The following is a 22,057-nucleotide window of genomic DNA, read 5'->3' as shown; positions in this document are numbered from 1 at the left end:
GGAAAAAAGGACCTAAAGCAAAGCTTCCATGTGTTTCCAGGTTAACAAAGTTTGGGTCTTTTTACTCTGTTTTATCTTTTGTCTACTCCCCACATGAGGGTGAGGTGGAAGTAAAAGAAGAGGCTAACAAAGGAAGAGGATCTCATCCTGCCTCTTGAGGTGAGGGGATGCTCATTGTAAGCCATGTCCGGAGAATTGCCGAGACACAGGAAGCTATTCTGACATATCAGAACACAGTGTGTGTTTAGAAGTGTCATGACTAGTCTCCTCCCCCAACATGCAAAAAAAAAAAACGTTTTAAATTGAGGACTAGAATTCAAGAATGTGCAGTTCAGTTAAAGACATTAAAAAAAGGAAAATAAACAAACCCACCCAAAGCCCCAGGCTCTTTGCTCTTGTACCACACATCACTGCCCCAATCAGGGCTGCTCTTTTTAGCCTGGGAGCTGTGCTGTCAGAATACCTGGTCTGCTCAGTCAGCCGTGACTAGTGTGTCTGTTGGACACCAAGTGACACAAGTCGTTATGGGATTACCCTGGTGCCTTGGAGTTGTGTAGATGCAGCCTTGGTCATTTCAGAAGCAATTAGTAAATAATTAGAGGTACTAAGCTGCTTGCTTGGTCGGTCATAGCTTCACAAAAGTGAAGACACAAGTGATGGGTATATCCGTTTTCTTAAATAGGTGAATTTTCTTAAAAATAAATTTAAAAAATTATTGCTTGAGGGATAAGAAACAGTTGTTAGGATCACAACCATTTCATAAACATACCTTAACACTGGAACACCACGTTAGCACAAACGAATGTATCAGAATACAGTCTGTTTGCCTAATAAAAAGACCGTGTCAAACTCAAAATGAGGCCATTTACTAAAACATACAAGCTTTTGGTTAATTCGTAATATTCTCCTAATCCCACTTTTATCATCTCTCCTCTGGTGCACTTGGTATTAATTACCTATTATAGCAGGTATTTGAACACAACTTCTCTTTCGTCTGCAGAAAATATTAGCATATCGCAGAGCTGTTGGGACAGATTGTATCTGAGGCGCTTCTTCCTCTGCAGAAAAGACTATCAATCATAGCTGAGTATAGTGATTAATAATGTCACAGCTCTTATTCCTGTGTCTGTGTGCAGCTAAATGAAGAGTCGTGCTCACACTAGATCCAGAGAATTTCACAAAACAAAATAATCGGCTGCCATTTTATAAAGAAATGATATTGAAAATGCTTCTACCCCAGGACCTATTTTTGGTTGCTCTATTAGTAATTTACTGAAGGCTTCATCAGGAAACTAAAAGATTTTGTTATGTCAGAATTTGTATCATTTCAGGCTAAGTTTCTCTTAAAAAAAAAAATCTTCTTGCATGTGGCAAGTCAATAGTACACGTGAGATTGCAAGGTTGAGTGTTTAAAACAGTGAGGTGTCATGGGGACAGGCTGGTGGAGTGGGGGGACAGATGGTGGTGTGGGGCGTGGGATGGTGGCGTGGGGGTGACGGGATGGTGGCGTGGGGGTGACGGGATGGTGGAGTGGGGGGAGGGACGGGATGGTGGGGTGGGGGGATGGGATGGTGGAGTGGGGGGACGGGACGGTGGAGTTGGGGGGACGGGATGGTGGAGTGGGGGGACGGGATGGTGGAGTTGGGGGGACGGGATGGTGGAGTGGGGGGGACGGGATGGTGGAGTGGGGGTGACTGAAGCCCTTGGACTCCGCAGGCTGAGTATGCATCTGAATTGGGACACTCACGGAGTGACCCTGAGCAAACCAGTCTCTCTGGAAACTTTTTTCTCAGCTGTGAAATGGGGAAGCAATATTGCAAGATTTTTCCAATATTGTTGAGAATATAATATATATATATTATATATACCATAGTGCAGGACCCGTAGAAGTTACTCAAAAAATTAGGAGTTCACATTTGGGGGAGATATGACAAATGAGCTGTTGTGTGGGAGATTAAATGGTAGTACGTGGTCATTTACGATTTAAAGCTACGAAGAGGCCTGTGTGCTGATGGCGCCCATGTTTCTATCTCCATCTTCGACCCCAGACTCACCACTGTCCACAGACCAAACCAGGACTGCTGCTGGCCCTCCTTGCCACACCCCGAGAAGCCTTCCTCTCCGGACCTCCCTCCGTCATTCAAGCAGAAACAGGATTAGCCTTGATTCCCATCTTTCCCTTACCGGCCCCTCTCCCCAGTCCAGTCCACCGGCAAGTCCTGTCGGCTGCATCCTGTGCCGTATCCTGAGCCCATCCACCTCTCTGCATCCCCACTGCCGCTGGGTCTCCACCCAGTGCACTGTCAGTAACCCCTGGACTGCCCTTCCTGTTCCTGTTCTTGCGTCTTACAGTCTCCGTTTCACATGACATCAGACCTATCTGTTCAAAACATGAGTCAGATCTCATCAGAGCCCATTGGTTAAGATGCCCTGTGGCTTCTGGTCACCTGCTGAATAAACGTCAGACAAAAACCTGGCTTTTGGCACTCAGCATGAGAGGTCTCCCCCCTGGAAATTCTTTGGACTACACTGTCTAAAATTCCTCAGCACTTAGAACATCCTGAGGTTTTGTTTGTTTACTTGTTCATTACTAGGAAATACGTTCCCTGGGAGTGGGCACCTTATCTGTCCTGCTCACTGTTGGAACTTTAGTGCCTTAAACAGATCCTATGTTTTCAAACGGAACATGTTGGGCACCTAATGTGAGCTCAGTAAGTATTTACAGGATGAGTAAATAAGGCTCTGCAGGAAAGGCTCACAGTAATTGCAGTAGCCAGGAAAAGCTGGACGAGAAAGGTGAGACTGGAGCTTGACTTGGACCGTGGCTGGGCTGTCAGTGCGTGCTGAGGACGGGGCAGAGGGTGGGACTTGGGACAGCTTTCAGGATTGCAGCCTGGCGGAAGGACAGGATGCGGAGCTGAAGGCAGTGGAGATGTGGCCGGGGCGGGGACACCAACTCTGTGACGCTTCTGTGAGGAGTTCTGCTTCTCAAGGCAAGATGGAACAGAGGACAGAGCCATTTTGTTTGTTTTGTTTTGTGGTATGCGGGCCTTTCACTGTTGTGGCCTCTCCCGTTGCGGAGCACAGGCTCCGGACGCGCAGGCTCAGCGGCCATGGCTCAGGGGCCCAGCCGCTCCGCGGCATGTGGGATCTTCCCGGACCGGGGCACGAACCCGCGTCCCCTGCATCGGCAGGCGGACTCTCAACCACTGCGCCACCAGGGAAGCCCCAGGACAGAGCCATTTTGAAATGCAGGCTGGAGAAGAAGGTGGAGGCGTTAACCCTAAAGCGTGGGGCAAAGGGTGGTGCTAATGGTGGCAGTGCATTGAAGGCTTCTGATGGGGGATGATGACACGAGACAGGAGGAATTTAGGAGACAGTGTCGGCAGAGTAATGGACGCACCTGATGGGAGAGCAGCTGGAATCCGGGATACCTGTCCCCAGGCCCTGGAAGTAGTCAGCCCCTCACCATCACCATCAGCCTGCATTTGCTGAGCGCCTCTGCTGTGTGAGGGATGCCATGGAGTTCCTGGGAGGGGATCGGCGGGCCCCTCCTGGTGTGCAGCTCTGTTCTATGAGTGGTCAGGGGTTGGGGTGACAGGGGCCTCAGTATTCTTGGCCTGTGGTGCCTGCGGAGGAGCTTCCATCCTCTGAATGTGGGCTCGGTTAGAAAGAAGGAGAGATGGGAAACATTTCTCCTTGATTTGGCAGCCTTTATAAAGCCCTCGGTATTTAGACTTGGGGCCTATTTTCATAGCTGTGTCTGAAGTTCAGTGAGTAGCTAGAATTTCTTATTAGCCGACTTTAAGCTACTTGTGGCAGGTGGGCATTTTAAAAATGAAAGTCAAATGTAGGGGGAGGTACCTGTAGCCTGTGGTGTATAGAACAGGAAGTTTCCCTTTTCACTGTGGCTGCAAGGAAACCCCAAATCAGATTTTTGGATTTTGCTGTCATAGCAACTCTGACTTTTAGGTTGCTGTAGCTCTTTTTTAGTCTGCTCCCTGTTCCTCTGTTTTCGTGGGTCTCCGTTAGATGTCTTTTTATGTGAGCTTATTCAGTCTGTGGTAAAGGCAGGGTTTGCATCTGTTCAATGCTCAAGGCCTACTCCTCGGCCTGGGGGGTCAGCACCGGAGCCGGGAGCGGAAGTCAGCCCCTTTGTGAAAGGGGAGCAGCGCCAGCTCCGCTCCTTCCACACGGCGTCCCCAGATTGAAAGTTTGTGTTTATGAGGTTCTGAATGTAGTCTCATTTTTCCCTATCTGGTTTGGACCATCTCTACCAGCTGGTAAATAGGAAATGTTCACGGTAGGAAGCCAATACTCTGCAGAGTGTAAACAGATGGAATCGATATAAAGTGACAAGTTAGACTGCTGTTGAGACTACAGAGCCAAAACCAAGAACGTAGCAGTCAGGCTACTTACTCCGTTCCAGTTCATTTAGTCCTGAATAGCGCTTCATATCTGCACAGCTGTGTTGTTCTTTTTCTCCCCCTTCCTTTCTTCTGGGTTGATAATGACAATTTCAAAGAAAAACTTTAATTAAAGATTTTATACGAAATAACCAAAAGTAGAATAATAAGGAAAATGAGCATTGATGTGTTTATTGTAAGAGAAATCCTTTTTCTTGGCTTCAGTTTTTAAAATGTACTCCTTAAATTTAAAATGAGTTTAGTCGTGGTGACAGAAAGGTGCCAGACTGACAGCAGTGGCTGCCGAACCCTGCGTTTTGCTGCGGAGCCAAGACAGAGGGGCGGCCAGAGGCCCCCTCCCCTGCGTCTCAGTCCGCAGGCAGGCGGGTGGGCTGCCGTCCCCGACCCCCTGCTGCTAGAAACCAGGTGAGGAAGGTGGCTCCAGGTGAGGAGGGAACAGAAAACAGCGCATCGGGAGCTAATTTGGATAGCATGGCGCAGGTTGCCCTCTGGCCCGAGGAAGGTTTGCCTTCCCCCGGGAGGGGCCCCACCAGAGCCAGGCCTGGAGAGGGGGAATTCTGGGCTCCAGGGAGGAAACCTTAGGCCTTTTCTCACCTCCTTTCAAGTCTGGGTGGTCCTATTTATTTGGGTTCACAGCTTTCCTTCCTGGAGCTCCCAGTGCTATAAAAAGAATTTTAAACAAAGAACTATAGAGTAAGAATCACATCCACTGTTAGCAGTTTATTGAACCATCTGAACTCAGTGGGGTACAAACATGAGGCAGTTTGATTCTTTGCTTCTTACACGGGCGTGGGCGCATCTGCCTTCCTCGTCCCCGAAGGCTGTCTTAGCAGATCCCACGGCTCTCTGGTCACGTTCAGGTAGAACAAGCCCAGCGTAACCTAGTCCAGTTTTAAACCCGGAGGTCAGATGCAGCTCAGCTGGCCGCTCCTCCCTCCTTCCAGCTCCACGGGCCCCGGGGGGAGGGGGAGGGCCAGGGGGGCTGCCGGCTCGTTGGCGACTCTTTCTCTCCTTCTGCTTCCTTCCTCCCCGGTTCGTGGGATCCGTGATGAGGGCTGAGGAAGGGGAGCTGGCCTCCTTCCCCCTTCACTGGTGTGCTCTGTGGGGAGCAGGTAAAGGCTGCTCTCATGGGGCACATGGGGAGTTACTAGGACAGTGCTTTGGCGGCCTCTGAACTCGGTGGTTTTCTGGTGACGAGCAGCTCTGGCCTAATCCCCCTGCACCTCCTCAGCCCTCCTGCCGGTGGTCCACCTCGCCTTCTCATGCTGTGTGTTGTCCCCTCACTTGAGAAGCAGCCCTGGGAGCAGGACATCTCAAGCCTTTTGCCTTTCTTTTTCTTTTGAAAAAAACTTTTAACACAGGTTTTAAAGGTTACTTTCCATTTACAGTTATTACAAAATATTGGCTATTTTCCTGTGTCGTACAATATGTCCTTGAGCCTCTCTTACACCCAGTAGTTTGTACCTCCCACTTCCCTATCCCTGTGTTGCCCCTCCCCTCTCCCCGCTGGTAACCGCCAGTTTGTTCTCTGTATCTGTGAGTCCGCTTCTTCTTTGCTATATTCACAAGTTTGTTGTATTTTTTCGATTGCACCTGTAAGCGATATTGTACAGTATTTGTCTTTCTCTATTTGACTTATTTCACTTAGCATAATGCCCTCCAAATCCATCCATGTTGCTGCAGATGGCAAAATTTCGTTCTTTTTAATGGCTGAGTAGTATTCCATTGTATATATTGTATATACCACACCTTCTTTAGCCACTCATCTGTTGATGGATACTTAGGTTCCTCCCATATCTTGGCAATTATAAATAATGCTGCTATGAACACTGGGGTGCGTGTATCTTTTCAAATTAGTGTTTTTGGGTTTTTTGGGTTATATACCAAGGAATGGAATTACTGCGTCATATGGTAGTTCTATTTCTTTTCTTTTTTTTCTTTTTTTTGAGAAACCTCCATACTGTTTTCCATAGTGGCTGCACCAGTTTACATTCCCACCAACAATGGGAGAGTTCACTTTTCTCCACATCCTCAGCAACATTTTTTATTTGTGTTCTTTTTGATGATAGCCATTCTGACAGGTGTGAGGTGATTTCTCATTGTGGGTTTGATTTGCATTTCCCTGCTGATTAGCGATGTTGAGCATCTTTTTATGTGCCTGTTGGCCATCTGCATTTCCTCTTTGGAAAAATGCCTACTCAATTCTTCTGCCCATTTTTTAATCGGGTTGTTTGTTTTTTTGATGTTGAGCTGTATGAGCTGTTTATGTATGTTGGATATTAATCCCTTATCAGTCATATCATTTGCAAATATTTTCTCCCATTCAGTAGGTTGTCTTTTTGTTTTGTTGATGGTTTCCTTTGCTGTGCAAAAGCTTTTAAGTTTAATTAGGTCCCAATTGTTTATTTTTGCTTTTATTTCCTTTGCTTTAGGAGATGGATCCAAAAAATATTGCTGCAATTTATGTCAGTGAGTGTTCTGCCTATGAGTTCCTCAAGGAGTTTTATAGCATCCAGTCTTACATTTAGGTCTTTAATCTATTTTGAGTTTATTTTTGTACATGGTGTTAGAGAATGTTCTAATTTCATTCTTTTAAATGTAACTGTCCAGTTTTCCCAGCACCACTTATTGAAGAGACAGTCTTTTCTCCACTGTATATTCTTGCCTCTTTTGTCATAGATTGACCATAAGTGTGTGGGTTTATTTCAGGGCTCTGTCTCCTGTTCCATTGATCTCTCAGTCTGTTTTTGTGTCAGTACCATACTGTTTTGATTACTGTAGCTTTGTAGTATAGTCTGAAGTCAGGGAGTATGATTCCTCCAGTTCTGTTCTTCTTTCTCAAGACTGTTTGAGGGTCATTTGTGTTTCCTTACAAATTTTAAAATTATTTGTTCTAGTTCTGTGAAAAATGCCATTGGTATTTTGATAGGGATTGCATTGAATCTGTAGATTGCCTTGGGTAGTATGGTCATTTTAACAATATTGCTTCTTCCAATCCAAGAACATGGTATATCTTTCCATCTGTTTGTGTCATCTTCAATTTCTTTCATCAGTGTCTTATAGTTTTTGGAGTACAGGTCTTTTGCCTCCTGAGATAGGTTTATTCCTAGGTATTTTATTCTTTTTGATGTGATGGTAAGTTGCATTGTTTCCTTAATTTCTCTTTCTGATACTTCGTTGTTAGCCTTCTACCTTTCTTGTTCTCCACTTAACTCATGGAAAATTCACGTGTCCTGTCCATGCCAACAATAGGCATGTAGACCACTCTAATCTTCCCCTCCTGCTCTGCTATTTTTGTTCAATTCTCAGTTTCTTCCCCCAGGAAGGTGTAGAGCAGATCACTGTGTCCACAGAAATGACATGCCTATCTGCCGTTCTGCAGGCACCAGTCCTGTCTGTACAAGGATTTCATTGGCTCACCAAAGCTTCTTCCCCATGAATGCTGCAATCAATCACCCATCCATCCATCTGTTCATCCGTTCATCCATCTATCACTTATCCATGCATGCATACATCCATCTATCCCTCCATCTGTCCATCCATCTATTACCCATCCATCCATCCTTCCTTCTGTCCATTTGTCCATCCATCATCCGTCTATCTATCCATCCACCCATCCATCCATCCACCCATCCATCCATCCACCCATCCATCATCCATACATTCGTCCACTTAACACTTATTCGTTGATCCAGGCCCTGTTCTTGACCCTGGGCTCCTGTCCACTCAAGACTTTCTGGAAGAGGTAGAGGCGCTGGCTGGTGTGGGGGATTAGTGGTGGTTCTGCCAGTTACTGTTCTCCAGCATGTGTGTGTGGCTATCTGGCTATTTATATCTTTGTCCTCAGCCTTTGGTCCTGATTAGCAGTTCCTATCAGACCACCATCTATTGAGTATGTTCCCTGGGAGGTACCTGCACACATGAGCTCATTTCTTTTTTTTTTTTTTTAATAAATTTTGATGAAATTCTATATCTACCCATTTTTCTTTCTTTCTTTCTTTCTTATAACTTTATTTATTTATTTATATTTTACTTTTGGCTGCGTTGGGTCTTCATTGCTGCACGCGGGCTTTCTCTAGTTGTGGCGAGCGGGGGCTACTCTTCGTTGCGGTGCGTGGGCTTCTCATTGCGGTGGCTTCTCTTGTTGCGGAGCACGGGCTCTAGGCGTACGGGCTTCAGTAGTTGTGGCATGCCGGCTCAGTAGTTATGGCTCGCGGGCTCTAGAGCGCAGGCTCAGTAGTTGTGGCGCACGGGCTTAGTTGCTCCGCGGCATGTGGGATCTTCCCAGACCAAGGACTGAACCAGTGTTCCCTGCATTGGCAGGCGGATTCTTAACCACTGCGCTGCCAGGGAAGTCCACGTGAGCTCATTTTACCTGCACACGCTGATACAGTGCCCTTCTTCTTTCCCATTTAACAGACGAGGAAACTGAAGTTAGGAAGAGTCAGGTCACTGTTCCAAGGTTACCCAAACGATGGCAGCCCGGGGTACTTTCTGTAGTTTTCTGTATCTGGAGGAGGTTTCTGTTCCCTACTCCCTCCCTGGCTTTACTCTTCAGGACAGGTATTCTCTGCTCCATGTAGTAACACTTGTGAGTCTGCCCTCCATGAATTCATCTAAATCTTTTGGGGAAAGTTTTACTTTAATTTTGCTCCTATCACTTCCTTTTCAGTAATCACTTCCTCCTTTTGTACTCCTGTGTGAAACGGGGCTTTTTTTCCTTTCTTGAAATGTTAGGTGAGCGAGTCCTGGTTTATGTAGCCATACTTCAGAACTTTTAGGCTTTGTAGCCTGCTTTTTCCTAGCCCTGCTGTCCAGACGGAAGAAGCGAACCTTTTAATGCATCTTCACTGTGGTTCGCTTCCCTAGGTTGCTTGGTTCTGAATCATCCCCAGGGCTCAGTCATCTCTCCATATGGGGGCTCTGAGGACAAGAAGAGGGTCAGATGCTGCCCTTCTTGCAGGGTCTGTGGTGCTGCAGGGGGAGCCTGGGGGCTGTGGGGGCCTGGTGTGCAGCGGGGAGCTGGGGGGTCTAGCAGGGGACGGGGAAGGGCGGAGCACTCCTAAGCCTAGCGCAGGGCTCAGAGCATGGGTCTGGGGCAGGTGGCGGGGAAGAGAAGACTTGAGGGCAGGTCTTCAGAGGGCCTCAGGCCATTTCCTGGCTCTCTAACGTCATAATTAGCTATTGTTTTGGTTTTCTTTTTAAATCCTCATTGCTTCTGTGTTTGTGCACCTGAAGCTGCATGACACCTACCACCCACTCAGATATCTGGGGTTGCATGGGAGGGAGTGGAACAGGGGTTGTGAACTTTTTCTGTGAATATGGTAAATATTTGTATTTTGGCCCGCCAGACTGCTCAGTCTGACTACTCAGCTCTGCCCCTGTAGGGGAAACAGCCCGAGGCAACTCATTTACATAAATGAACGGGGCGTGGCTGGGCGCCAATAAAATTTACTTTTGGATCCTGAAATTTGAAACTCAGATAACTTTCAGGCGTCACAAAATATCCTTCTTTTGATTTTTTTCAACCGTTTAAAAATGTAAAAGCCATTCTCAGCTTGCAGGCATATAAAAACAGGCAGCAGGCAGGAGTTTGCATCACCTGGAACGCAGGAAAGGGAGCTCGGCCACCACAGGCGCTGGAGCCCGGCCAGGAGAGCACCTTTCTCAAGCTGGTCTCTGGGCCCTCACAGGGCAAGACCACGCTTTCCTTTCTGAGAAGCTGGATTTGGGAGGAGGCCCCTTTCCTCCCGTGAGCTGTACAGCATTTCTCCTCTCTCCGTGGATTTGGCCCTCTCTGAGCCCTCCTCCCGAGAAGCAGTGGGGAAGTGAAGGGGGATGGAGCTCCTGGAGAGCAGAGGCCAGGCAGGGAGTAGGGAGGTCCCCTCCTGCAGCGGAGGAGCTGGGTACCACTTTCAGGCAGGAATTCACCAAAATGTCAAGATGGAGGTCAGGGGGCCAGTGTCGGGATGGAAGTGCAGTCAGAAGAGCAGGAGAGACGGCGCCAGCTCCTGCCCCGGAGCGGACGGGAAGGCGTTTGGGCAGCAACACGGCTGTAAACTCACTGTGCAAATATTTATGAGCATCCACTCTGTCCAGGGACCGTTGTGAGCCTAAGGATACAGCAGCAAATGAAACCAAATCCCCTTGCGTGGCGTTTACATTTCAATGGAAGAAGAAAGACAATAAACAGACACAGAAATATGCAATGTGCAGGTGTGGGTGAACGCGAAGGAGAAAAGGGACGAGGATGCGTTTTTGCGCAGGTCATCGGGAAGGCCTCTGGGGCAGGTGGCACGTGACCGAGACCTGAATGAGGGCCTCAGGGAGCCGTCCAGCGGAGGGAGCCAGACGTGCAGAAGCCTTGATGGCTGAGCGCGCCCGGTGTGTGTGAGAACGCGCAGGGAGGCCTGTGTGGCTGGAGCAGGAAAGGGCCGGGGGACTTGGCGGGTGAGGTCAGGAGGTGGGGGGGTCAGATCGTCCAGGGCTCTGGGCGTGGTGCAGAGACCCCGGAGGGCTTGGGAAGCGAGGGAGCTCAGTGTCGCTGGAGCCCAGGGCCTTGCTGGGTGAGAGCTGGGGCTGGGGTGGAAGGAACAGGAGGCTCAGAGCCGGTGGCTCTAAACGCACACGTGTCCCAGTTGGAGCCAAATGGCAGACGTGGGGCTGGCCCAGAGAGGAGCCGGATGCTGCCCACACCATCCCGATTTCTCTCTCTGCGTTTCCTCTCCCACCTCTTCTCCCTTTTCAAGGGAGAGGGAAGCGGGGCGAGGCAGGGGCAGGTCCTTTTACTCCTTTGTGTTTTTCTTCTTTCCCGTCACCGTCACGGGGAGGACAAGTCTTCACACCACGGCCCTAACTCTGGTGCCTCTGATAAGCCTCACCATCTGCAGCTCCATCTAGATCTTGCCAAACTTCAGTCTGACAAATGATAAGAAACTTGGAGACATACCTCTGGTGGGTGTGAGCTCTGTGCCAGATTTGCTGCTTCCCTGCTTTCCACGCTGGGTCCATCTGGGTTACTTTGGGTTTTAAAAAAGCGCATCGCCTCATGTGCTCCCAGAAGAGGTGAATCAGGGTTTGGCAGCAGACGAGGTACCGAGGGGTTTTTTTTGGCCACGGGCACAAGCGCTCTCTGTGGCTGGGGCCCTGTGCTTTCAGACAAAGTGGTGGAGCTGAGGGTGGACGTGCACGAGCGGTTTCGCTCCAGCTCATGCTCTCCCGGCTCTTCCTTGCTTGGTCTTCCTGGTTTTGAATATTAAGCTCGTTTCAGCCAATGCTCTCTAGTCGGTGGGAGTGGGAGATGTGTATACGGTTCAGCACAGGGCCTTGCAAACATCCAGTTCTCATTTGTTCAATTACCATATTATTGTAATCTTTATTACATTGAATGTAATCATTGTTACATTCAGGGTAGGCCCCGAGGAGGTGTGTGTTCGTCAACATATAACAAGGCTTCCTCAGAGTGTGGCTTTTTTCCAGGCAGGTGAAAAGAAGATGGATTCACTCATTCATTTACTCAAGCACATGCTTACTGAGCATGTACACTCTGCCAGAGGCTGTTCTAGACCCTGGCGTGAAGCAGTGAACAGAGCCCCGCTCTCAGGGAGCACACTTGCCAGAGGGAGAGACAGACAGTAAAGACGAGCATGAAGTTCGTTGGTGAGAAGTACCCTGCAGATGCGTGCTGCGGGTGGGATCAGGAAAGGCCTTTTGGATCAGATGACATCTGGGCCGAGACCTGCGGGAAGTGAGGGCAGAGCCAGTGGGCGTCTGGGGAAGAAGCTTCCAGACAGAAGGAACAGCAAATGCAAAGGCCTTGAGGCAGGAGGTGCCTGGCTGGCACCCGCGAGAAGCAGAGAGACCGTTTCGTGGCCCGAAGGCAGTGAGCCAGCGGGCGGCTGGGGGGATGGAGAGCCGGCAGCAGCCGGTCTGCGGGGCTCTGGCCTTTGACCTGGAGGGGACGAGAGCGACTGGAGGGCGTGCTCAGCCTTAGCTACACAGAACCCTGGCTGCTGTTGGAACCTCAGCTGTGGGGTCGGGCGCGGACACTGGGGGCCCAAGTGGGAAGCCGTCGCACCAGCCCAGGCAGTAGGGTGTGAGGCGGAGAGACTGGGCTGGGTTCTGGAAACGTTCTGAAGCTAGGGCCGCTGGGCTCTCGGGCTGGCCCGGACGTGGGATGTGAGTGAAGAATCTGGCGGGAAGGCCCGGCCACGGTGGGACGGGGCGGAGCTGGGCGTCTGCTGGCCTCTAGAGCTGGACGTCCTGACTGGGGCTCCGAGAAGGAGCCAGGGCTGGAGACAGACACTGAGAGGCCTCAGCTGCTCATTAAGGCTGCAGGCCTGGGCCGCCCGGGACGGAGTGTGCTTAGACAAGCCAGGAGACCCGAGGCCCGAGTCCGCAGGTGCCCAGAGCTCAGAGGCCGGGAGATGAGGAGGGACCGGCAGGGACCAGGCCAAGCCCGAGCCAGAAAGCCGAGGAGAACCCGAGGCGGGAGTGTCGAAGCCGGGGGGGAGGCCTACGTCCAGGAAGAAGGGGCGGTGAGCTGGGAGGAGGTGCTGCAGAGACAGCAAGATGGGCGCCCAGGAGCCGCTGGGCCTGGCAAGGTCGCCCTGACAAGGTCACAGTTTCTGTGCAGCGGTGCGGACAGAACTGATCGGGTGTGTGGGGAGATAGGCTGGAGACAGGGCGCACAGACAGCTTTCGAGGGGGGATTTCTGCAAAAGGGAAGGAGTGGCTGGGGGCAGGGGCGAGGCGGGGTGAGGAGGGAGGGCTCACCTCTCAGATGGTTCGTCATCGTGGACACGAGCTCAGAGCTGGGCACAGCGGGGCACAAGCAGTTCCTGATGGGCGCGAGAGCGGCGGCGGCCGGGCGCAGGACCGGAGGCCAGTGGCCGGGTGGCCGGGTGTGGAGGCACACAGGCTGGGCGTGTCGGGGAGCACGGGACCTTGCCGTCCAGTTGCTTCTGGTTTCTCTGCAAGTGAGGAGGAAGGTTATCAGCGGAGAGGAAGGAGGCGGGGTGGGAAGGGAGGCGGAGAGCGGAGAAGGCGGGAAAGGTGCCCGGTGGCGGGTGAGCGGACCGCCCAGGCGAGCATCACCACGCGCGCCTGCTGGCAGGGTTGATGGTCTTGAGTGAGGGGACCCAGGTGAGTGCTCGATGGCCCGTCCTCTCCGGCCGCATCAGGCGCTTGGAAGAGGCGGTGAGTTGGATCTGACCAGGGTTAGGGTCTAGCCAAGACCGGGGAGGCAGGAGGAGGGAGGTGGCGGTCAAGCACACAGGCACCGGGTCACTGTAAAGATGGGCCGTGGGGAGGCGTGCGGAGGAGAGGGACCAGCAGGCGGGGTCCCGGAGGGCAGAAGGGTGTTGGGGTTCGGGCTGAAAGATGGGGGGCGTTGGATGTGGGACTTCGTTTCGGAGAGCGGCAGTTAGTGGTGACGAGGCGTGAGTTTGAGCAGGCAGGTGACCTCTGGACGGGAGGAGGACAGGAGCTGAGTCAGAGGCCGGCTAACGTCCCCGGGGGCCCGGGGGGCGGAGGCAGGAGGGTCTCAGATGACCCAGCCAGGAGGAGCTGGGGCAGAGGCCAGCTCAGTGTTTCCTCCTGCGTGATCCCTAAGACGGCCACCCTGGGAGGGGGCTGGCAGCTCCTTCAGGTCAGAGACAGTGTAGGGACCTGTCAGAGGAGGTGTTGAGGAAACTAGGAAAAAGCCTGTTCATCTTAGAGTCTTCCCTAAACTCCTTCCTTAAGGAGCACTAATTTCCCTCCGAGTCTGGGCTGGACTTGGATGTGATCTAGTACAGGATGCAGAGTCAGACCTTCCAGGATCTGGCCATACCAGACATTCATCACCCTTCATCCACAACCCCCTTCACGCCCAGCTGTACTCAGTGCCTTCCTGTCTTGTCCTGCCCCGGCCCCCTCCTGGCTCAGATGCCACCCCCTGCAGGAAGCCTCCCAGGTGGCTCTGCCGGAAGTGTTGTTCTCTTGTGTGAAGACCCACAGCTCCTCGCTTGTCTGTCTCTGGTGTTTGGCTCTTGTTCCCATGGTTCCTATCTTGGTGAATATTTATGAATATTTATTTACATGCCTTATCTGTTCTGCGGGAGGTACAGTTTGGGGGTGGACTTGAGTTTGAACCCCAGCATCATTATCGTCTAACCAGGTGATGACGGGCGACTCCTGTGGCCTCCCCCACCCTCGGTTTTATCTAAAAGTGGGGAAACGGTACGTCCTTCGTGTGGCTCGGGAGAGTGCAGTCACAGGGCTCTGCGCTTGGCACGGGTGAGCCCTGGCGGATGTTTCTCTCCTTTACATAGAAGTGGCTCAGGGCAGGCGCACGGCCCCGCGTCTCCACGGGACCTAACCAAGTGCCTTCCAGGTCTCTGTGCCCAATAAATATGCCTTTGCTGAATTTGGGAAAGGTCGCTGTACAGCTTTTCCGTAATATCTTTCAAAAATTCAGAGGGGTTGGAATATACGCTCATAGTTTTCAGCTCCTAGTAAAAATGGTTTGCATGTGGCTATGAAAAATAAGAATTGTCCAGATCCAGCTATGCCAGAATTACGGTTTTAAAGTATCAATTAACAAAAAAGATTTTTCATATGGCTCTAAAATGCAATGAATTGTGTGTGAGACTTACTGCTTTACATCAGAAAAAGTTCTTTTTTTTTAAACTTACTAAGACCTTACTGAAACTTACTAAGACTTACTAAGACAGAGAAAATTGCTTTGAAAACATTCAAGAAATGTAAAGTGTCCCTTTTCCCATAGATACATCATTTTGCAATACCTACGACTGTGAGTCTTTGAAAACATTTTATTTTACAAGAAGTATTTAAACACGTTCACTTTTATTATTACCATCTTGATTTTTAACGCTGGATCTTTTGACTTTTCCTAAATCTCTTTTTATACACAGATTTTCAAAAACATTAAAACTGTTATCAAAGCCCTTAAGCTCATTGATGTTAACAAGACGGGTCTGGTCCAACCACATGCACTGAGGAGGGTTCTGGAGACCTTCTGTTTGAAGATGAAAGATGATGAATACAAAAAGTAAGTAAACGAAGGTATGGGGAGAGATTGCTCAGTAGGACTTTCAGCCCATTTCAAAATGGGACCTGTTGGGTTCACTGGATCCAGGCAGCGTCCTTCCCTCCTGCCTTCTCTGTCTTGACTGTTTTTAAAAGAGGTCCTCAATCTGCATTTCTCCCATGTTCGTGAAGCTCTCCACGAATTCTCCAAAGTGAGAGCTAACGGTTCTAATTCCTCCAGTCCCCGCGGGTGAGAGTCATCTGGCCTGCAGCTTTGAACGCATCTCGATGATTTAAGTCATCCATCACCAGTGGTCTCTCTTTGCCTGCCTGGGACCTCGCCCACCACCCCATGGGTTTCCAGTTCACAGTTCACTTTTACTCAAAGCCCGGGGTTAAGAGAAGAATGAAAAATTTCAGGATTTATTTGTTGGTTGATGTGCTCCCTATTGGCTCTCCATCCTGACATAATAACAGAAGCTTCATTTTCCTTTGAGGACTTTGTTGCTGAGTTTGGGGTGGGCATTGCAGCAGGGGGCCGTTAGCTGCTGCTTGGCGTTTGAAAGCCGCCACCTGCCCCTGACGCGAGGGCGGTGTGGGGAAGCCTGCACAGACTGTTTTTTGAGCCTCCAATAAACTCCAGATCGTTCAGAAAAGCCAAATGCTTGGATTCTGTGGCTACTTGAGTATTGAATGGAAGCCACTGGAAGGTGCTCAGCCAAGAGGCACTCCTTGTCCTCCTGCCTTTCCCCACTTTTCTGAATATCCTCTGGGCCATTAACAAAAGTACCAAGCCTGATGATTTCACCCTGAGCCTCAGAGTTTCACATCACACCGCAGTTATAAATCGCCACTGAAATGGGTCTTTGTGGTTGCGTCCATAGTGTTATAAAGACGACGTTGCCTCTGTTAGTGGAAGAATCTGCTTCTGGAGCAAAAACAAGTCTAGAGGGCATGTGCCAACCTCACAGGCACTGCAGGGTCTGAAAAACAAGGAGACTTTTAAAATACGGGTATTTCCCAGTATTTTGAATATTTGCTTCCTCTTTTTTTTTTTTTTCCTCCTTATAACCCACCTCAGAATATGAAAGACATAATAGATGTTTTAATTTTTACATCTTTCCGACTGGGAAAATGTCCAGAATAAGATCCAAACAAAACAAATTAAATAATTCTGTGCACGCGATTATAGAACAGAAGCAGCGCTCTTCTAAAACGAGCAATCAAAAAGCAAAACAGTGTTTTATTTGACAATAAACCTTGTGTTTGGCACTAGTTTCCAACCTAGTAAATCTATAAAAAAATGTTACTGTCTGTTTCCCCATCTCACAAGTATTGAATAGTAAAGAACTCCACAAATTTTTATTTGAGATTTTTTTTTAAGCCTTAAAAACAATGCTGTCTGCATGATAAGGCTTGAGGAACTTAACGCAATAGAATTGCTTTCCTTCAGAATAGAAAAGCAGAAGATCAAAAGTAACATTTCTTCAATTGCCGTAATGCTTTTCTTATCGAAGCTCAAGAATATACTCTTTCCTTGAGTAGCAGCTTCAGTATTAACTTCGCCTTTTTAGTGTTTGAGCAGGAAACACAATGCAGTTTTGAATCCTTTTCTTTATCTAACAGCTTTCTATTTAATATCAGTCTTCGGCGTGCAGCGAGGTAGGAGTGGCCTGGGCTTTGAAGCCAGGCGCGCTTGGGGTCAGGTCTGTGTCTGCCCTCCCTAGTTGCGGGGCCTCTGGAAGCTCCTGGGCCTCTCTCAGACTCGGCTCTCTCTTAAAGAAATGGGGACTGAGGAGCCCACCTTGCAAGGCTGGCATGAAGATTCTGCGCCTGCAGTGTACCTGACATGCAGTAGGTGCTCGTTTCACATCGATGCTATCATAATAGTACAGATTCCACGAGTGTCCTTTACTCTTGGAGAAACAGTTCTCTTCAGGCTGCAGAATGCCATGCAGCCTATGGAGGCAAGGAGCGGGGGAGAAGATCATCTCCAAGTTCCATACTTAGCCAGTGTCCCGAGACCTGCCGGGTTTTGTTCTTCCTTTTCCATCTCACACCATCCTACTTTCCTCTCCATTGCCCTGCAGGACAAAGTATTTGAATCCGGGTAAAATAATTTATGAGCGACCTTGAAAAACAAAGAAACAAACAAACAAACGCACTAGAATTCAGCCTGCTGCCTGGGCAGATGAATGAAGCCCAAGGCACTGTTCTGGGTGGTGATGCTGGAGAGGTTTGTGGGTCAATTGGCCTCGTTCCCTTTGCATCTGAAGTCAGCTTTCCCATGTGACCGTCCTGCCCTGGGTGTCCGCACATGTGTGAGTTCTCCTGCCCACACTTCAGGTCCCTGGGGAAATGGCCTTGGTTGCTGTGTCTTAAGAATGGTTCTGTCTCCCATGCCTTGATTCTTGTTAAAAAAAGCCTTTTGAGATGCTGCATCCTTGGGAAGTACTGAGGCTTCATTTTTGAATTTTATCTGTAGGAAATATTACCATGGAATTGTGTCTGTCTGTTCTCAGTGACTGTGTAGCAGGTATTATGAATGCGGTGGGCTGGGCATTAGGAAAGGTCAGGATTCTCTTATGAGCCAATACCAGTTTGAAGGGATGCTGAATTTTCACCAAAAATAGGAAGGTTGGTGATGAGATTTTTATCGGCATCCTGACATTCTCCTGGAGCTGCAGAGTGGCCGGGACTTTCTGTAGGACGGCAACTCAAAAAGGAACACTTTAGGTGCCGCCTTCTGGATTCTTGTGCTTACAGCTTGTTTTTGCCAGACAGAGTCTGTGGATGAAAGATGGAGCTATTTAGGGAGTTTCAAGATTAACATCTGGCAGCTATCATATCTCAAGATAATTTTTCTTACTAGAACAATAGGCAAGATTCATCAAAGTGGAAAAAAAGGTATGCGTTGAAATGAATACATGACATCACTCTTTGTTAAATTTGGAAACAGAAAAATAACAACTACTTTAAGTGATAATTACTAAATTTTTAGAAAGCAGCATGAAATTAGATAATTATAGAAACCAACACATATGGAGATAATATAACCAAACATTTAAAAACTGTCAATTGTTTATAAATGTAATAATGCAGAGATCATCTAGAAAACCATTTATCAAGTGGCAGGTCTGAATAGTAGAAATTTCATTTTAGAGGAAAAAAAGAATCCAAACATTGTATTTATCTTAACTTTAAAAGTAAAAGTATCTCAGTGTATTTCAGGGAGAGACCTTGGTTAAGTGTTTTCAAAATTTCTCTTTATGCATAGACAGCCTAGAATGCTCCGAGAAAAGCTGCCCCGCTCCCACCATCGACTGCTGTAACACGATACGCCATCCTGGGCACAGTTTCTCTCTGCGAAATGATATTCTTGGTCAAGAAGGTGGGCTATGTTCTCTCCTCCACCGGCTGTAGATTTCTCTGGTTATAGAAATTTTATGCTGACTCATGGCCCAGATCCATTCCCCCCAATTATTAAAGGAAGTGGGGAACTGCTTTTGCTGTCTGACTGCAGGGGTGCTCCTCACCCCCACCGGAGAAGGGAGAAGACCCTACGGGGTACAGGCAGGGGGCGTTCCCTTAGCGGGTCCTGAGACGTACCTCTGCACGCAGATCTGTACACAGCCATCTAGAGAGAGAGTGAAGTGATCTCCTCCTAAATATTTGCATTTTTAATTAATTAATTAATTAATTTTCAAACTGAAGTATAGTTGATTGTGTTAGTTTCAGGAGTATCTGCCTTTTTAAAATCTTACAGTAACATTTCGTAGGGTTTACTTCTTTATTCCAGCTCTAGCTAGAAACACACATTAAAATTAATGCCAACCCCAGAGTAAAGGATACCTTAGTAAAAAAAACTTGCTTCATTTAGATTCTCTGTATCATAATTTCTGAATACTAATGAACAGTTCTATTTTAGGTTTGCAAAACACTACAACATTGATAAAGATACTGCAGTGGATTATAATGTTGTTCTGAAGAACCTCAGTACAAATAATGACTTGAACCTTAAATATTCTATGAGAAGTCAAGGTAAGTATTTTAAAGTATGATTTCAGTATCCTCTGGCGTGGTAATTCCTCGTCTGTGAATCTGTCCTGAGGAAACACTTTCAAATATGGAAAATGCATTATCCACAAAGACTGTCATGGTATCTTTATTTATAAGAATAACATAAATGCCTAACAACAGGAAAAGGGTTAAGTGAGTCACAGCCTATAGACATGGTAAGATGTGCATCCACAAGCAATGATTTCCATAAAGTTAATCATAACATGGAAAATGTATGTGGAATATCCGTAAATGATTGGAAAGAAATTCCAAAATACAGATTGTCTTTAAGTGATAAGTGGGTGTTTGATTCTTTCTGCTACTTCTGTATTTTCAAAAATTTTTGTTAATGAACATGTTACTCCTTTAACGATGGGAACAATCTTGATACAAAAGGGCAAATAGTTGAGTAGATGGTATGGTTATACCGGACATGTAAGGCTGGGCTCACGCAGGCATACAACCTTGAGAAGGAAAAACTTTCCTCGTACTGATATTCTTTATCCCAGCCTCTAGAACATAATGCCCAGAGTTGCACAGTTCTGGAGAGAGCAGGGGTCCAGTTCCTCGCGGATGGGTATATGAAAAATGCAATCGGAGAGTCTCCCTTCCAGGCCTTTGGTCATTTGAGGCAAGCAGTTTCTTGCCTCAGGGGTTTACCACGTGTGTACTGGCTCATTCAAGACGGGTTGTCACTGTCTGGTTTCAGTGCAATTCATTGCAGCAAGTATGTACTAATACCTTCTATGATTCCCAGATCTGCCTGACTAGCAAACTTAAAAATTACAAATTCTTAGATTTCAGCTCAGTTTCACTAACCAAGATAGCTTAGAGCAGACCCCAGGACTCTACTTTTCAAAGCCTTCCAAGTTTTGGGAATTACTAGACAATATGACCTTGCAAGGATGCTGTCATCCCTTACATTTTGTTAGTTCATGTGCAAGTCCCTGTACTGCTAGATCCTTCATTGGGTACAAAGCCAGGTAAAATAATCTGACTTTAAGAAGCATGTGTGCGTGTGTGCATGTGTGTGTGTTTGTATGTATGTGTGCATGTATATATATTTTAATAGGACCAGTAAGACACAAAGCAAGTCACATAAAAAATAACGCTAAAACACATCTATTTCTTGTGCTCTGTGTAGTTACTTTTTAAACCTTAGTTTTAATTTTATTTCTCTCAACAGTTTTGTGAGGTGGGTATTATTATCCCATTTTTTAAAATGAGAAAACTTGACTCCAGGGTGCTAAATGAATTTAGCTAGGAAATGTCTTGGTGTTCAGCTTTCTGCATCAATTTTCCAGAACACAGTATATTTTCAACCTGAAAATTCAATTCTCTCTTCAAGGATTCGTTTGTTTGTTTGTTTTTTAGTAATATTGTACATCTTTTTTTTTTTTTTTTTTTTGCGGTACGCGGGCCTCTCACTGTTGTGGCCTCTCCCGTTGCGGAGCACAGGCTCCAGACGCGCAGGCTCAGCGACCATGGCTCACGGGCCCAGCCGCTCTGTGGCACGTGGGATCCTCCCGGACCGGGGCACGAACCCGTGTCCCCTGCATCGGCAGGCGGACTCTCAACCACTGCGCCACCAGGGAAGCCCTGTACATCTTTGAATAAAGTTTCTGTTCCACTTTTCAGATTAACTTCAGTGATACAAACTACCCTTATGTTGAGTTGTTTTGTCTTCTCTATTGACTAAATTATCTTGAAGTGCTTTATTCTCTTTGTCTTTTTCCTTTGTACTCACAAGGATCATCTTAGGCCTTTTAGCTATACCTGTAATTTGATTTTCACTTTAGTCTATGCTACTCTTTGCTATGTCCACTTTATTAATTACTTCTATAATGTTGTTTCCTTTGGCCTACTATATTGTTTTCCGCTCTCATTTTATTGTTTTATCATCTTGTTGTTGAGCTCTTGTTTTAATGAATTCGTGTTCTTATTAAAATGTTCTGTGAAGTAATTTTGTGCCTTGAATTACATTTTCTTCCAAGGTGGGATCTGTGCCTTTTTGTGTTACGCTCCTTTCCTTCCTTCTCTATCCACCAGCCCCTTCCCGCAACTTTTTTCCTGTAGAGTTTGTGTAATTTTAAGGAATTTGGATTGATTGAGCATTTTTATTCCATTATACATCTTTAGCTAATCAGAATCTATCTTCAGATAATATTATACTAATTCACATGAATTATAGACTTCAAACAGCATTTTCTGAATTCTTCTCTCCTGTCCTTTGTTATATTGCTGTCATACATCATACTTTTACATACACTATAAACACAGGCAAGCCATGTGGTGTGGCCAAAAAACAAACAAAGAAAATACAGGATATGTTGCTCAGCTTCTTTTATTCTGAGAATACCTATCTGTTCATTTCATTAGTAGTATATTTTCCTTCATATTCTCAAACACTGTTATTTAAAAAATCTAAATTTTAAAATGCTTTAAAATTTTTACCTGCTAATTTCAACATCTAGGTCATTTTAGGATTTGGTCTTTATTGATTACCTTTTTAAAAAAATATGGATCATAGTTTCCTGTGG

General features: G+C 47.5%; 1 protein-coding gene across 1 annotated transcript in view; it reads left to right on the top strand.

The window, feature by feature from the left end:
- EFCAB6 (EF-hand calcium binding domain 6) overlaps positions 1-22,057 on the top strand; it is a 199,177-nt gene that overhangs the window by 30,015 nt on the left and 147,105 nt on the right. The window contains 2 exon segments of the mRNA XM_060026001.1: positions 15,344-15,480; positions 19,387-19,499. Of these exon segments, the coding sequence (XP_059881984.1) occupies positions 15,344-15,480; positions 19,387-19,499 (250 nt within the window).

The sequence above is a fragment of the Delphinus delphis genome, chromosome 11 (assembly GCF_949987515.2).
Source record: "Delphinus delphis chromosome 11, mDelDel1.2, whole genome shotgun sequence".
Classification (NCBI taxonomy): Eukaryota; Metazoa; Chordata; class Mammalia; order Artiodactyla; family Delphinidae; genus Delphinus; species Delphinus delphis.
Note: the sequence above shows the minus strand (reverse complement) of the source record. Positions and strands in the feature narration are given on the sequence as shown.